The 18,092-nt window shown below is 50.8% G+C and overlaps 1 protein-coding gene and 1 long non-coding RNA gene across 2 annotated transcripts in view; one reads left to right on the forward strand and one right to left on the reverse strand.

Moving 5' to 3' along the window:
• ZBTB16 (zinc finger and BTB domain containing 16) overlaps positions 1-18,092 on the reverse strand; it is a 192,983-nt gene that overhangs the window by 87,738 nt on the left and 87,153 nt on the right. Inside the window, exon 4 of the mRNA XM_061203867.1 lies at positions 9,834-9,931. Coding sequence (XP_061059850.1) covers positions 9,834-9,931 — 98 coding nt within the window. The remainder of the gene's footprint in view (positions 1-9,833; positions 9,932-18,092) is intronic.
• Positions 304-4,130, forward strand: LOC133099352 (uncharacterized). The gene is made up of 2 exons (XR_009702316.1): positions 304-442; positions 3,884-4,130. It is a non-coding gene; the product is annotated as an uncharacterized LOC133099352 (long non-coding RNA).

The raw sequence follows: 18,092 nt of genomic DNA on the forward strand, positions 1-18,092 counted from the left end.
ATCTGGTACATAGTTGTCTGACTTTTCATTTTGTCTATCTTTCTGTGAATGTGGTTTTCATTCCACAGGCTCCAGGATTGTAGTTCTTCTTGCTTCTGCTGTCTGCCTCTGGTGGATGAGGCTATCTAAGAGGCTTGTGCAAGCTTCCTGATGGGAGGGACTGGTGGTAGGTAGAGCTGGGTGTTGCTCTGGTGGGCAGAGCTCAGTAAAACTTTAATCCACTTGTCTGCTGATGGGTGGGGCTGAGTTCCCTCCCTGTTGGCTGTTTGGCCTGAGGCAACCCAGCACTGGAGCCTAGAGGCTCTTTGGTGAGGCTAATGGTGGACTCCAGGAGGGCTCAGGCCAAGGAGTATTTCCCAGAACTTCTGCTTCCCGTGTCCTTGTCCCTGTGGTGAGCCACAGCCACCCCCCGCCTCTGCAGGAGACCCTCCAATACTAGCAGGTAGGTCTGGTTCAGTCTCCTATGGGGTCACTGCTCCTTCCCCCTGGGTCATGATGGGCACACTACTTTGTGTGTGCCCTCCAAGAGTGGAGTCTCTGTTTCCCCCAGTCCTGTCAAAGTCCTGCAATCAAATCCCGCTAGCCTTCAAAGTCTGATTCTCTGGGAATTCCCCCTCCTGTTGCCGGAACCCCAGGTTGGGAAGCCTGACGTAAGGCTCAGAACCTTCACTCCAGTGGGTGGACTTCTGTGGTATAATTGTTCTCCAGTTTGTGAGTCACCCACCCAGCAGTTATGGGATTTGATTTTATTGTGATTGCCGCCCTCCTACCATCTCACTGCGGCTTCTCCTTTGTCTTTGGATGTAGGGTATCTTTTTTGGTGAGTTCCAGTGTCTTCCTGTCAATGACTGTTCGGCAGTTAGTTGTAATTCTGGTGCTCTCGCACGAGGGAATGAACGCATGTCCTTCTACCGCACCATCTTGAACCAGTCTCCCATAATCTTCTTCTGAGAGTGGGCACCACAAATTGTGGAAGCCTCAGGCCCCACCAAACCCAGATGTTCCCCAGAAGTAGAAAGAATTTAGTAACAGGGTATTCCCTTATTCAACAAGCACTCATCAAAAGCCTTCTATGTGCCGGGCACCATGCCAGGCCATTGCGGTGTGGGGGTGAACACTCTCCCAGGTGCCTGGTGGGCTCTGTACTCAGGTGCATGGTACCTCTGAAAGCACCATGCCAGCAAGGTGTACTTTTTAGTGGCAAAGTCCAATAAGAATCTTGCAAAACCTAACCCTGCTCATCCACTTCCCATGCACAGCTCAACTTAAGAAAACATCCAGGGACCTAGGAAAAGCAGGAACCAAGCCAGAGAAGCCCCACTCTGGTCCCTGAGAGGAGAGGGACAGGAGTGCTGGGAGCACTCTGGAGTCTTCCCCAGGCCTTCTGGGACAGAGTAACAATTTGTTCCCCACCTCAACCACCGCCCAACTTCCAAGCTAAGAAACTCTGAGCTGTGAGAGAGAAGGCCAACCAAGACGGAGGGAGACAAAGTCTAATGAAGACACAAGAAGGAAGACACGAAATGCACAGGAGCATTGAGAAAAGGCCCAGGCCAACACAGATGCAAAGACAGGGATGAAGAGATGGAGTGAGATGAAAGGAGATTGGGGAAAAAATGGAAGCGAGGAGAAAAGCAGAGCTGAAAAATAAACACCTGCCACCAGAGAGAGCTCAGAAGACAGCGCCGAGAAGAACAGCCAGCAGAGAGAGCCGTCACTACATGGTCTGGAGGCAGCTGGTCTCTCGGGCACAGCCCTGGACACTGGGACCCAGGCACAGCCTGGGTAGAGAGCAAGGGCACGAGGGCTGAGGAGAGAAGAGGGCAAGGGAGGACCACCTAGGAATCCTGGCAGTGTGCACATCCGGGAAGGTGAAAAGATCCCGGAAATAAGAAAATGTCATCACCTTCGGGTGGATCCCACACCAACATCCTACCCTGCAACCTCGTTAGCCATCCATCCTCAGACAAAAATAAGGGCCAGCAAAGCAGCCCAGAATGCAGAAGGACAGTGGGAGCGAGGGAGAGGGTAAGAGAGAACAAGAGAACAGATAGACAGACGGGATGTCCCAGCATCCATCTCTCGAGGGCCATTCATTTCCTGACAGGAACGTCATTACCTTGCTTGACAGAATCATATGGTACGAAAGGGAGTGTGGGGGGGAGAAACCACCCTATTTTGGGATAGAAAAATCAGAGAGAGAGAAACAGAGGGAGAAAGAAGGTTATTACATAATTTCCACTTTCTTCCCTCCACCCTTAATGTTCTGACAGGCCCCTCTCTTAGGGGGGAAAAATGACAAATCCAATCCAAAATTCAACAGCCTGTGTTCTGTTCGGAGAGCACACAGTGTACTGTACAGCCCATAAAACTCCAAACAGCCTCCAGACACTGCCGCAATCGTCCTCCATCAAAACACTTTGTCTTGCATACAAAAATAAGATACAGCGCTGAACGGAATACAAAATCAGCCCATTACAGTACAGGGAGACTGCTACTTAGCAACGAGGGGGCTCTAAAGCCTCGATGCTCTACAGGAAGCAAAATCTGTCGAGCCTGTTGGGCAAATGATAAACATTAGCAGTATTAAAAAACACAAAAGCCATGTAAATGGATAGACATAATGTGGAAACGAATTTATAGAATAAACTGGGAGGGGGGACTCAAGCCTAGGGGGAGAGGCTGGGCTCCAGAGGGGTAGATGCACGAGCTTCCCAAACCCCTGCTAAGGCACCATATGGAGGGAGAGACATGTATTTGGGGGGAGGGCTATGTGAACCCCCTTTTCACACAGGGGCTGTAGGTGAAGGGGTGGGAGAGAAGTGGTGAAAACACTGTTTAATACAATGACCTGCGATGAACTTTCCAAACTTTCTCTGTACAGCTGGCCCAACGTGACATCTTCAGGGCCGGGAGACCCAGGCACACACCTCCAGCAGCATTGCGGTGGGGAGATGGGTGGGCTTTATCTGCCCCGGGGCCAGCATCGCACCCAATGCCATCACAGGACCTGTAACTTGCTGTAAACAACATCCCTGGCCAAAAAAAAAAAAAAAAAACCAACCCAGAAAACAAAACCAAAAACACCCCATCTGGGCTGGAAACACCAGTATATTTCATCAGGTAAAGGGGAAAAATACCCTGGCTGTGAATCAGCAGCGGGGTTTCGGTTCTCCGCCAAAACGGGAGCTAAAAGGCAAAGCCATATTCTTCTGGTCTCCGTTTAGGCTCTTGAGGCAGAAAGGGAGAAGGGGCGGGGGTGGGGGACGGCGAGGAACGGGGAGGAGAGGGGGAAGAAATGTATTTTTCATCAGCCAGTATATAATTTATAAACAGCACTAAACAGTTTTTGTTTTCTTTCTCGTCTCTCCCGTGTACGGGCTTGGACAGCAGTCAAGGCTGCGTTAATTTCTGCTTTGGGTACAGTGTGTTCTTGGAGGCACATCTGCAAGCGATCATAAACTCTCTGGAATGCTGGCAGAACATCCAGACCTGCCGGCAGGCCGGTGACGACACCACTCTGGGAAAAAGTTCGGGAAGCAGGCCAGGTTCAGAGGAGGGAGGGAGAGAGGGGAGCGTGCTAGAGAGAGAGCCAGGGAACGTGGCTTCTCTTCCCTCTTCCTGTGCCCCCATCACCCAAGGGGACCAAGGGGAAGGCAGGCTCTGAGCCACTCACATCCTATCTTAACCCAAACCCTCCATCGTGCCCAGCTCTGCAGGCATGCTGAGTGAGGTTGAGGTCCTGAGAAGTTTCTTCTTGGTTATCTCCTGGTTTTACCCTGATGGCAGAAAGCCAACCAGAAGAACGGAGCGAGCAGAGAGGGAGCAAATGGACCCTGGGTTCCAAGCTGCCTGGATAACCCCAGTCTCTTGCTTTTAGCAGATGCCTGATCTGGGAAGAGAGAGGGGAGTGAGAGGAAGAAGCTGCAAGGTCAGGAGAAGCCATCTTTGCATCCTGAGATTCCTCTCCATCATCGTCACAGGGACCAGCTCATATCCCCGCCTCACAGTCACAGGGCATAATCCAGTTACCTCGTTCCCCCACAAGTTCTCTGTCTTTGGGAAGAAGACCCTGAACCCCAAAGCTTAGTGTTCCCAAAAGAAAAAAAAAAGGGGACTAGTACAACCCACAGATCTTTGACATCTCGTGAAATTTTGTTTCTTCCATCAGGGGAAAGCCTGAGAGAACCAATCTGGTTTCTGACCCCAACCTCTCCTGCCCTTTTCCCCGCCACACGGTGACCTGGCCCCAGATGATATGCGCTGGCCACACCATGCTGCTGCTGGAATCAGAAGATCTGTCAGCCAAAGACCATGTTCCTTCCTGGTGGCTCTGAGTGTGGGGAGGAGTCTGGTATCGGGGTGTTTTTCAATAGCCATGGCTCACAGTGCCTGGAGAAGGGTGACGAGGAGTGAGCATGCAGGATGGGACCCCCCCCAAAGACAGGCTGTGTGCCCCTAACCACTGCAAGAGGCACAGGCCACGCCCCCTCCAGCCACGCCCCAGGACTGACTGCCAGTCACGCCATTTCCCCAAGAGTCTTATGCACCCTATACTCCAGCCTAGTGTGCATCAAAAAGCCCCACAGTCCTTTCTATTCCAGAGGAATGAAAGTGTCCCTTCCTCATCCAATCTTTCAGCGGCTTTTGAGTGCCCTAGGTAAAACGCAAATCATTTTGCTACTGGAGGACCTTGCAATCTTGCCCAGCTCCTCCCTTCTAAACCCTGCCCCCTCCCCCCACGCCCAGCCTACAGGCCCAGCTACACTGCACATCACCCCAGGCGGCGTGGGCTGCCCCGACCAGGTGCTCTCAGAAATCCATTCTACCACCTTCTCCCAGGAGCCCCCTTCCTCCTTGAATTCCTCCTAGAACTCTTTCTTGGCGCTCAGCACACACCACCTTCTTTTATCATAACTTTACAGTCAAACATCTCTCCTACTAGACATAAGCGCCCGGAGGGTAGGGGTGCTGCCTGTTCTGGAGTGTTAAGTACACAGAGCCTGATGCATCTGCTGGCGCGAAAAATGAATGACACTCCCAGAACAGAAGCAGGCCACAGAAATATGCAAGCCTCTAAACACTATGCGGCCAAGGCAAAAATAGGGGCAAGCAGTTCTGGGTGTGCTCAGTCATAATCCACCAGCACATTAGGCCAAGCTGCGGGAAACGCTACCTAATGGGAAACCTTACCCGAGCAAATCGCAGGACCAACTCGAGTCATCGCCCGAGTCTGTGGTTTCTGCGAGGACATCCATAGCTAGGATGTTCTCTTAAGTAAGAACAAGGAGTGGCAAAGAGACAGAGGGCCACAGATGCTCCCACAAGGGATGGGGCAGCAAAGGATGGGCAGGAGACTTCAGAGTGATCCGGGGATGCAGAGGGGCTGGGATTCTTCCCCGCCTCCCTGCACTATCCTCCACCCAAGATTCATGCTCCAGAAGAAGGGGCAGCTTTGCAAAGTGGTCACTTTTCTCACCCCAAATCTCTTTCTCAACGCTCAGACCCTCCTGATCCCCAAACCACCTCTGAGAATGCAGGGTCTGGCCAGATCAATCTCATTAGCAAGTGAGTTAGGTTATTGTTATAGTTAGTTAAGTTAATTTAAACTTATTGTTATCATCAGGTATATCTCATAAACATTTGGTTAGTTAACGCATTCAAATCGAAATCAAAACTTCAATTAAGCTGAACATTCGCTACTACCATTTAGGGTCTTAAAAAAGAAAAAAGAAAGAGAGAGAGAGAAAGAGAAAGAATTGTCTCTAAGAAGGGCCTCCTACGGGGCAAACTTCTAATTAAACAAATTGTCAATTTCAACACAATGAAAACTGATTTAAGAGTATAAATTTGGTATTCCAGTCACTGAAAATAAGGCCTCACAGTGTCGATCTTATACAGGCCGATTTCCTTGGATAGGGAAACATGGAGGAGAGGAGGAAGACAGTTCAAGAAAGAGGAAAGCTGGGGGGGAGAGTGAGCCAGAGCGTTTTATCCTTTGAGAAATAATATCTCCGCAGAATCCAATGAGGCCTGTACTCAAGCATCAGAGAAACTCCTTCTTGCCTCCTCCTTCACCCCACCCCTACCAGATGAGAAAAAAAAATTAATCGTGTATGATGACAAACTTGGCTCAGCACTCACTGTACACACTGTACCCACAAGGCTGGCACCCAGCCAGGCCTGGCCCAGCGCCAGAACTACAATAACAAACACAGGCCACGCTCACCAAGAGGGGGTAGGGCAGCAAGCACGCAGAGCCCGTGCAGCTCTGCGAAGAAGGAGAGACAGCAGGAATGAGCCTCTCCTGGGCTCATTGACAACATTGACAAATGTGACAACATTTAGGGGAAGCCAGGAGCTCCCTGACCCCGACCCAGAGCCCAGACTCCCTTCACCACGGCCTGACCCCTTCTTAAAACAGTCTCCAGGGCTGTGGAGCGACTCTTGTTCCGTGATGCTCTGCACTGCTGCTCCAACCCCTGGTGATCTTGTGTAAGGTGGGTCTGCACTACAGACCCTCAGGGGCCATCCTGGCTGTCGGCTCCCTGCATGGAGCCTTCAAAACAGAGCAGCAAGAAAATCTCATGTCATCTAATCAAATGTCTCCTCTAAGACCTCACATAGGTCTGTTATCGTGCAACTGGGGGAGGAACTGGAACAGGTAAAACCCAACTTCTGCTACTGGAATCCTGGAGAAGACCTCGCACCGCCGGCCCAGCCCTCTGACCCCACCTCCCTGACATGGTCAGGTCTCTCTAGAGGCCTCAGGGCCTTCACTGTTTAACAGGGGGGCAAACAAATTTGGGATCTAGCCTCACGAAGCCCTTGCTGCTGCTTTATTTTCAAGCCATCCTGGCACAGGGGTGAGAGATATATGGGACCAGAGAAAGAAAAAACAGAGCACAGAAATATCAGAGTTGAAGTAGGCTATGAGCTATCTGCAAGGGTGAATTAAGGCCCTGCTGTGACCCATCATACCTCCCCCATCACCGAATCCTCTTTTACAAGGGCAGTGGCAAGTGAATTTCAGAGGGACAAATCATTTGCACGGACTTCAGGGACAGACAGGAAAAGTTAAGAAAATAGGCCCCAGCTCCCAAAGCTGCCAGGGTATCCATACAAGACTGTGGGACCTTGAACTAGCATCTCGGTCATGGTGTGGCGCGAAGTCACTCATCTTGTCGGAAGCGGGGGCCCTGCACGCCCTGAATGTGCGTAAGCAGCTCTTCCTCTCTCTGCCACCCCACCGGCCCTACCAACACTGCTGAAGTGTTGGGCTTCACGACAGAGACCTCGGCTAACTCACACTTAGCCAGCGGGCTCCTGGCTGCCCTCCAGTGAACCCCTGGGACACAGTCTAAACACTTCCTATTGCAGGAGAGACCCGGTGGGAGACTGGAGTTTCCTTGAGTTGCCCGGCCTCCCAGGCTGCAGTCATCCATTCAACCAATATCTATAGACTCCAATAATGTGTCAGGTAATGTGCTGCACATAATGGGGACAGACCCTGTCCCCAAGTAGCTTATTCCAGTCTATTAGGGGAACAGAGGGAAAGGGAAGTTACATTTACTGAGAGCCTATCGTGTGTCGGGCAGAGTGCGAAGTGTCTAATGGGAGCCTTCCGTTTGGAGGCTCAGAGGGTTTACATTTCTTGCCCAAGGTCACATGGTCAGGAGGTAGATGCCCAAATTCCTAACCCTGATTCCCAAGCAAGAGGAGATCAGGCAATTCCATTAATAACGATAATACAGAGAAGAAAGATTGGGTCCAAAGACAGCTTCGGATAAAGAAATATGGACCCCAGGAGAAGGCTCAATTGCTTCTGGCCGGAGGTGAGGAACAGTTGAGGATGGCATCATGGAAGGGACCTTGGAAGATCTGAGAAGACTGGGGATGGGTTATTCCACGCAGAGGGAAGGGGGTGAACAAAGCCGCAGAGCCTGGAAAGCGAGCCGCAGAGCCTGGAAAGTGTGCTGGTCCACACACAGAGCACACCGACAAGCACACGAGTCTGGCTAGTGCACTAGACTCAAGGAAACAGTAAGGAGAAAGGGTGCTTACCATGCTGAGTTACTGAGAGGGCGAGAAAGCTTTATCCGCAGGCTGTACTACCCGCGTGGAAGTGTCCAACGGCACGTAGTCAGAGACCACACAGGGGGCTGGAGCAGGGAGCAAATGAAATGGAAGACCCACACTCTGCTCTGGGGGAGGGTGGCTGAGCTGTGGGCAGACAGCTCACGAAACTCCCCCCACTAAACCCTGAACGACCTGCAAAGGTGGAGGGGGAGCAAGAAGATTGGAGGTGCAAGTTATAGAAATAAAAAGAGTGCACGGGTACCAAGCAGATGCCAAGTGCAGGAACGCCTGGACCCAGGACTCCAGGCCAATGTGGGGCAGGTGGGGGATGAGGATGGCTCTGAGGGGCCAGGTGTCGGGGAGGGGAGGCCCCACTGGGAGGAGAAATAGAACACAAAGACACGGGGTACAGCGAGACAGACAGTGGCCAGGTGCGGCCCAATCTTTGGATCTGGAAGAGGGAAGACTGGGAAGTGAGAAGGAGTTAGGACACTTGACGAAGGGCCATGAAGGCCAGGGAGAGCGACGGCACCCCATGCAGCGCAGAGACAAAGGGGCTCTGCAGTGAGGCAGTGGCGAGCGGAAGCGTACAGAGCTACCGAATGGCATTTCCATGACCAAGGCGATGGAGGCAGCAAGGACAGACTATACGCAGCCAGACTGTCCTCATCGGGAGTACGGTGATGGGAACGCTCCCGAACGACAACTTCAGAACTGGGGGAAGGGAGGGCGGTGGCAGCAGAAGCAGCCACTGTATGGTAAGGAGTGTACTATAGACACCTTCGTCATATATTCTGTTACCTAACTGATGTGAGTTCGCAACACTTGCCCTTTGCAGATACAGAAACTGGGGGTTCAGAAGACAAACCTGCCCGAGGTCACACAGATGGAGATCTGCCCAACCCCAAAGCAGGCTCATTTCACAAACACCTGAACCACCAACCGCCTGGAGGGCCACCTGCTGGAGGCAAGATGGGAAAGAAGAGCAGACACTGACCATGGACTAGACAGGAGACAGCAAGACCGAATAAGAAGACAGCCCTCTCTTCTCCCCCAAAACGTGACTCCAAGGTTGAAAGGCAAGGGAATTGGAAAAGAGCACTGGCCCCGGCAAGGAAGTGCGGTGGCCTCTCCAACTGAACCCAGGCGACGGCTTGGCCTCGAAACAGCAGCACTGGACCTGCTGTATCCTCCCCTCCACCGAGAACGCCTGGGCACGCTGCATGTCAGTGCTTTTCCCCTCTCCACGCCTCACGGGGCAGAGAAGCTTTGCTCACACACGAGCAAAAATACCAGCAGTCGCCGAGTCGACCCCACTAGAACTGGATAAAATTAACTTGCAAAAGACAGCACGCTGTAACTAGCTTTGTGTTCCAACCTTTCTATATCTATTTAATTAAAGGCTCCTGTATAATTAGTGAACCCAAGAGTCAGATTCATTAGACAGAGAGAACCTAATTCCGCAACTGTGTTCTACTAATGAAACTGCAGTCTACTTTGGAAGGTGGATCACACAGGGCACTGGGTACCAACGAAGCCCCAGGAAGCCCAGGAGAGCGGGAGGATGGGTTCATCCAGACGGTCACATGGTCAGGATGGACTTTTTGCTCCAGGAGCCTGGAGGGAGCATCCACGGGACGAGGTGGACCGAGGCCCGGCTGGCAGTGGGGATATCCATGCTCTGAGTGGGGGTGAAAGTGGGCAGGAGGTGGGTGCCCGTGCTCCAACGGGCCAGTCAGGGCATCCTCACCTACCTGAATGAGCCAGTAAGTGCATTCTCAGTCGCAAACTATCCAGGAACCGCTTTCCGCAGAGCTCACACCCGTACGTCTTCATCCCACTGTGCAGCTTCCTGTAGGGGAAAGGAAAAGACAGGTTGCTGCTGCTCTGGCTGGACAGAAAGCAGGCCCACCCCTTCCTGGGGGCTTTGCAGCCATCCCTGTGGCAGGTGAGCAGGAGGAAGGGAGATGGAGGGCAGGGGAGCTGGAGGTGGGCACTGACAGAGACATATCCCTGGATCCATGACAGCCGGAAGCCCCCTTTCCCATGGAAGGCTGCCAAGGAAGCACCTATTCCCGGTCTTGTCCAAGGGCTAGAAGAATAGGGCACTTCCTACTTCTTCATCCACTGGCACATAGACCAAGAAGAAAAATCAGATTCAATTGTGGAGAGAGGAAAGAGGAAGCACCAGGCCAGTTAGACAGACATAATCCTCACAAACTATCACACACCATACGTGGAGGTAGAGGTGCCTCTGCTTACTTCACTCACAGCACGGCCCTCACTGTGCTGCGTTGTGCATATACCTGGCTCCCCCAAGAGACCACTGACCCGGGAGGGCTGCCCCGTACCTGCTCTCTCTCATACCCCAGCACCCACATGGTGACTGGCACATCGCAGCTTATTAGTGAACTGATGCCTTCATGGACAAAAGATGCTCCTCTCTCGGGGCATCCAGAGGTTCTCAAAATTGCAGTCACTCTCCAACACACAAAACCTTCCCCAAAGGCCCAGCTTTTAAAGTGTTTTCCCTCTACGTCTGGCCAGAGGATGAGCCCTGGCAGAAAGAAAGGTTTGAAGAAACCAGATAACATCACTCTATAAACAGAAGGTGGTAGTCGTCGGTTTCGGCTTTCCAAAGAACTTCCATGTACGTTATCTCATTTATTCTGTGAGGTGAACCTGGCACCCATGACCACCCCAGGAAGACAGAGGCCCTGGTAACCCCTGGTCACAGGCCCAGCCTGCAACCCTCTTCCGACCACAACTCCCAACCTGGGGCCTTTCCCACCAGACCCCGCCACTCAGTCAGGAGCCAGCAACAGAGCTGGTCAGAGGCAGGGAAGCAGGCGGCTGGTGGGGGAGTTCTGGGAGAGTCTGGGCCGCGGGCTGGCCAGGGGGCCATCTGGCCCAGAACTCTGCCTTTCCTCCCACCCACACTCCTGTTCTCAGGCCTTTACATGCCTCTGCCAGACACAGGATCCACCCCACCCTGTCTCTGCGCCTTGCCTGCCGCCTCCCCAGGGGCCTCAGCCCTGAGGAAGGAGCTGAGGGCGATAGGGCCGGCAGGTGGGCACCCTTAGAGCCAACAGCCCATTGCAGTCAGGATGTTGATGTGTTAGGACCACAGTCAAAGGCTGGAGGGCTGCCGGTACTGATGTTAGATGAATGCAGGTGGGGAAGGGGAGGATTATACACTCAAGCCAGTGGTGCCCGGATCTGCTGTCCAGATCACAGAACTAAACCACCACCCACTGCCAGCACCTTCCAAATCCCACAAGAACCCAGAGGTGCGTCAATACCCTGTGGGCCCCGGGATGAGTATGGGTGCCAGTCTAGTGGCTTGAAGACAGCATACGGGGCCCACTGTGTGCAGCTTCTGACAATGATCAGGCCCAGTCCCCTGCACAGAACTCTTTCTCAATCACAGTCGTGTTTGCTTGCTTTCCCTTTACCCCTCTGCCAAAGACAACAAATGATTTCTCAATCACAAGTGCACACACACCCTCATCCATGACACTGTCGTGCACCCCACCCCCATGTTATCTGATTCCCGGCCGAGGCTGATCCATCCCAATTGAGAAATAGTAACGGTACAGAACATTTTCACTGAACATTCTCAACTCTAAACGTATTTCACAATGCTGGGCACTGGGGCATGTCCTAATAGCATTCTGGGCAAAGCATGGTATAAAATATGTACCCAGGCATGTTCGTGTGTGCGTGCACGCATGCATGTGCACACAACTGTAGCTGAGTATGCCTGTCACTTGCCTGGGCGTGACAAAGGTTTGCTTTCCTAAGAGCTGTTCCATGGAGCAGCAAAAGCTCTATTCACAAGTGGTTCCACAGGTGACCCTCGTACACAAGTTCATGGTCAGGTCAGGTGGATGGCAGCATGTGGGTTCCAGTCTTATTTATCTCCATCTTTTTCTTCACTAATGCTTTTTTTTTAAATATTTATTTATTTATTTGGCTGAGCTGGGTCTTAGCTGCAGCACGTGGGATCTTTGTTGCAGCATGCAGGATCTTTTAGTTGCGGCACACAGGATCTAGTTCCCTGACCAGGGATCAAACCTGGGGCCCCTGCATTGGGAGCGTGGAGTCTTAACCACTGGACCACCAGGGAAGTCCCTTCACTAATGCTTTCTTAGCTTCCAGGGGTGCCCACCTTTGGGGTGGCTGTCAGGAGGAAGAGGAGGACAAACACCCATTCAGATTTGTTTTCCCAAAGGACACTGGAGTCGCCAGGCTTCAGGTTTCAGCAGTCACCACCAGGACAAGCATCCTCACCCCGGCTCTTGGACTCCCATCTCTTCCCCCTGCCGGCTTCAGATCAAGTCTCTCACCGTGATGAACACTTTCTGGGTAACCCTACTGTTTTGTTTTGTTTGGTTTGGTGCAAATGGATTTGCCTGGCAACTGGTGTCAGTGGCTTTCTTGACCAACTGGATTGGCGTGGTGTGTAAGGTGATGCACTCTTGCCCTCTACTACAGAGGGAGCAGGATTCGGGGAAGGATGCCAGTTGAGCAGCCAGAAGACCTGGATTTTTGTCCTAACTTGGCCATTAACTTGCTTTGTGACCTTAGATAAATCACGCTATCACGATCTGTCTGCATTTTTCACCTGTAAAGTGATGGGTGATATCTAAGGTTCTGGTTTCTCATGGTGTCAAAACTTTATTATTCCAAAGTCTTACCCATGTCCTTTTACCCAGCCTCCAAGGAGTCCCTCTGAGGGGCACTATTATCTCTCTGAGCCACGTTCCACTGTGTGATGTCTCATGACACCAGGGCAGGCAGGCTAGGACAGCCCAAGCAAAAAACTGACACACATTCTCAGATATCTACTCATTTTAAAACCTTCTAATCCAGATGACCTGAGTTCCCTCCTTTACTCACCTGTAATCTTTCAGTGAAAGAAACTTCCAGAACTCATGACCAGCCTTTCTTTGGAAACATTCTGCTGCCGTGCATCTTCCAGCCTTCAGAGACATGGGTGTCCTCTCCTGCCCAATCCTTGGGGTAAGGAGACTGCCTTGCACCTGACCCACTAACTCAGTGCCCTGCACGGGTTCCCAGAGGCGAGCATGGCATCCAAGTGATCCCACATGTAGTTCGAGGACAAAGGTCCTGCCTCACTGGCGGACGGACCAGGGCAAAGCACACAAAGTTCAGAAGAGAAAAAGGGAACACCTCACAGGCCTGGAGCTCAACTGAGCCCCGTGCCGGTTCGCCCATCCCTGTCATTATTGTTCAGACACCAAGGGATGGATGTGAAGAGGTAGAGACTTCTAATTCAAAGCAAAGGGAAATGGCAGAGAAGAATCTGAGTGCCTTCGAGGACCCCCCAACAGACTTTCTATGGCATGGGCTGCGGAATGGCCAATGTGGAAACAGAATCGCAACTGGTTTCCAGAGTGAAAGTACAAACTGCAGGAACTCAGGGTCTGTCACCCTAGACCCCAACCCTTACCACCTCTGCCGCCACACTATGCCGCTGCAACGCGTTCTGATGAAAATGGAAATTCCGTCCGCCTCCTTCTTCCTTACCACACACACTCGTATTTTCCCAGGCCAGCCCCGCCTTTTCACAAGGTCAAACTACTCATGGTCATCTGAGGTCATCAGCCTCCACGATAACACAGGAAAGGAGGACAGCTGGGGACATCTTTGCACCTTTCTACATATGCTGCCTTGGTTTTCACACTCTCTTCTCTGAGAAGCAATAGTGTTGAACACTGTTTTGAAAGTAACCCAGTTCTAGATGGCCCAAGCAACTCCATGCTGGACTCAGAGGAACGTCCATTCCCCATAGGCTTCAGGGCCCCACCACCCGCTCTTGGGGAGCAGGCTCAGGTGCTCCCCAACTACGACCACACCTGGCCCACTGGGTAAACTCATCCTGAAGGTAACGGGTTTTCAATTTTGTCCAAAAAGACAAAGAAAAAATTAAGCTCTAATGGGTTTTTCTAGCTATTTTCTCAAGAGAACTGAATCATTATGGGAAATCAGAGGTAAGCAAATACGAACCTTTTAACAAGTAACTGGAGGGAAGGACACATTCCTTCTCACTGATTCTCAACCACACAACTCCCACTAGTAAAACCAAGCTAGCAAGCTACACACTCGTTCAAACCACTTAGGTGCTGCTGTGAGTCTGAAAATTCATAAAAACTCATCTGCTTCAAACTGTAACTATATAATAGCAGAAGCCGTGTTTATCTTTCCTTTTATTTATAGGGCCTAGTTTAGAAGTGACTGCTCAATGCTGCTAAAGAAATTCCTCGATCTGAGGTGGGGTCCAGGCATCCTCCTCTCATCTGAACACTAGTCCAAGCACAAGAGCTTCATGGGCAGCCTCCAACCCCATCCTGTGCCCCCGAAGTCCACACAAGGAAGGCCAATGGCAACCTCATAGCCGCATAAAGCCTGAGCTTCAGACCAACCTCACCCTCGGGATGAGTCTTCGTCTCCCCAGCCCGCTAGAAGACAACAGCAGAAAAAGTGGCAGCAGTGAGAGACTCAGGCCAGACTCCATCCTCCCCACCCTCAGCCTCCAGGGACAGCTGACTACAACAGCTATTCCCTAAGGGGTGCCCTCTGTACTACACCTTGCAGGAGAAGCTAGGCCTTCCTGTATCCCACACAGCCAAGGACTAAGGGGAGAATTCTAGAAGGGCCAGCAGCGCTGTTTGTCTGAGAGAGAGGGGTTCAAGACCCAGCACCACCAATGTTCCATTTCTTCCCAAGTTCTCTGCCTGGAGACAAATGGCAGTGAGAACAGACCAATAGGTAAGAAAGCCTAGAGAGGGAATTCTGTTCCAATAACCCAAGGGCTGCCCTTCTTCGCTGTGCCCCTGGGGAGATGGAAGTGCCTGCCCTATGAGTTTTGCTGAGCACACCACACCAGCACTGAAAACTAGGATCTGTTATGAGGGAAAGTGAGTGGAGGGAACTACCCACTTTTGCATGAGGAAAGATGCAGTGGGGAAGCCATCCTATAAGGAAGGGCCTTTATAAGATAATGTGTTCTTTGTTCTCACCCTAAGTGACTCTATCCCCTGCTCCCACCGACACTCCACCTCCAGCAGCTCTGAAGGTCCTTCCAACTCACCCCCTCTACTTGGTCTGAGCTGCCCCACATGCAGAAGTCACCCCAATGCTTGATCTTTTGCTTGCTTTCTGATCCCGTGACAGTCAACTTGACCTATACAGTGCTTCTAGGGGTACTCAGAACAGACAAGGACAAGACAGGAGAGTCTGTGAGTCAGCTCCCAACGATGGTTTAAATGATCCTACTTTCTCAAAAGCCTGCTGCCCCATGGGAATCAATACTCTCCAAGGCCCTCTACTTACCATGGGAACCCAGCCCCCTGCAAACCTCTTGCCCCACTCTTGATCAGGACCTGTCCGCTGGCCCTGACGTGCTACCGTGTCTCCCCATGTGGGCACTGTATGAGGCGGGTCCCTTCACAGGCTCTGACAATGCTCTGTCTTCAAAGCAGTAAATAACCCTTAAACCCAGTGGTAAGAGGACCTCACCTGGCCTCGCTCACCTCTCCGAGTCGAAACGGAACTGACAGAGGAAAAAGCTTATGTACTTCAGCAATGGGCTCACTCTTCTTCCCCAGACCATTAAGTTCACAATGTACCTTCAATGTCCACTTACCTTCAATTCGAATAACAAGAGGAAGGCCAAATAGTCAATGCCATTCTGGGCTTGAATTTTAAGAGGAAGAGATGAATGAAAAGCCATTAGGTTACCAGGGATTTATCGCCAAAAGCAACTTCCAGGGAGACTGCAGGGTGTTTCCATACATGGTCCAGCCTCCTGTACTTTCTCCACGTGCCTTTTTGTGGCCGAAGGAATCCTCTGAACCGAGCCTGTTCCACTAGAGGCCTCCACCCTAAGCCAGAGCAGGTCATCCACAGGACATGTGGGATGCTCAGGGAATGTTCCCTCCCTTCTAAGGGTGACATGGTATCTTCTCAAGGAGCATCTCTTAATGCCGCCAACGGTGAGTGACATATATCAGTCCCCGTGGGTCAACAATCACACCCAGTACCATTCTCCTTATGTACTTACTTGGAGTATCAAGTTCCTGATTCTGGACTAAGCCCTTTTTAAGTTCTTCAAAACTATAAGTTCCCAGAGGACAGGAACCAAGTCTCCATTTCCACCTCCCAATCCCTCAGCACAGATGCAGGCAGCCAGAGCAGACCCATGAGAGGCTACCGCTAGTGAAGCAGCCACCAAACACCCCAAGAAAAAGGGATACTTGACACTGAAATCCAGCCCTGAGACTGCTTGGATTCAGAGAGAAGGTCTGGTACCCCCAGGGAGAAAAAGAAAATAATAGTTCTAATATTGGCTAGGAAATGGGTCACGTTCATTTTCTCAAGGCATAAATAAGGGAAATTATCCTTTTACCCACTTTTTTTAAATGTTGAGATTAGACAGTCATTTGACAAGCTGCGAATGCTTAGCTGGTATTACCGCAAATTATCCTTCTAGCAATAGAGTTCGTTGCTCTCTGACTAGTCAATATTAATAAACATTACCGAATGCTTTTACAACACAATTTATTTTTTAATACAGCTCTTTATGTATGTCATAAAGTAAATATACCAATAAAAGGCAAGGATTTCAAACAACAGATTAAAAAAGGCAACCAAGAACTAACAGAGTGCTAGTTAACACCTTCCGTGCTGCTGAATGGGGGCAGGCCTGCACCGAGTGTCCCTTTGCTGGGAATCCAGGCCTGTGGGCCATGGAAGATGGTGGCCATTTGGTTGTTTCAGAGCCTTTTAAAGGGAGGAGAGAGAATACCAAAGGAGGCATGTTTTCTCAAGAATGCAGATGAGAAGTGTGGCATACTGACTGACCGAAACACTAGACTAGTGGTGGGGAGCTCAGTGTTCACCCCAGCTCTGCCAGGAATCATCCAGGTGACCTTGTCAAACCACTTACCCTCTCTAGATTTCACCCTGCAGCTTTGCAACAATGCAAGAATTGAGTTAGATGATTTCCTAGGTCCTTTCCAATCACGTTTATGACACCGAAAGGCTGTGGGGTTGACAGGGGCCTGTGCTAGCCAGACTATACCCTCCTTCGTGAAGAATCCACGCCAGATCCATCCCCTCAGCCTCTGTTATTGAGCCCAGATCACAGGAGGGACTCAGTGCCTCTTTGTTGAATGAATGAACAAACAAACATGAAAGGGAATTCAAGGAGAGAAAATGTAGAGGCTGAAAACTCCCCCACTGCCTCTACACATCCACACACACACACCACACACACACCCCCCACACACACACCCCCCAGTACGAGAACAGCTGTCCCTACAGATGGCCAACAGGCACATGGAAAGATGCTCAGCATCACTAATTATTAGAGAAATGCAAATCAAACCTACAGTGAGGTACCACCTCACACTGGTTAGAATGACCATCATTAAAAAGTCTACAAATAACAGATGCTGGAGAGGGTGTGGAGAAAAGGGAACCCTCCTACACTGTTAGTGGGAATGTAAATTGGTGCAGCCATTATGGAACAATATGCAGGTTCCTCAGAAAACTAAAAATAGAATTACCATATGATCCAGCAATCCCACTCCTGGGCATATATCCAGAGAAAACCATAATTTGAAAAGATACATGCACCCCAATGTTTATAGCAGCACTATTCACAATAGCCAAGATATGAAAACAACCTAAATGTCCATCAACAGATGAATGGATAAAGAAGATGTGGGGGGGGTGTGTGTGTGTGTGTGTATATATATACACACACACACACACACACACACACACACAATGGTATACTACTCAGACATAAAAAAGAATGAAATAATGCCATTTGCAGCAACATGGATGGACTTAGAGATCATCATACTAAGTGAAGTAAGTCAGAAAGAGAAAAACAAATACCACATGATATCACTTATATGTGGAATCTAAAATATGACACAAATGAACTTATCTACAAAACAGAAACAGATTCAGAGACA

Source organism: Eubalaena glacialis, chromosome 10 (assembly GCF_028564815.1).
Source record: "Eubalaena glacialis isolate mEubGla1 chromosome 10, mEubGla1.1.hap2.+ XY, whole genome shotgun sequence".
NCBI lineage: Eukaryota > Metazoa > Chordata > Mammalia > Artiodactyla > Balaenidae > Eubalaena > Eubalaena glacialis.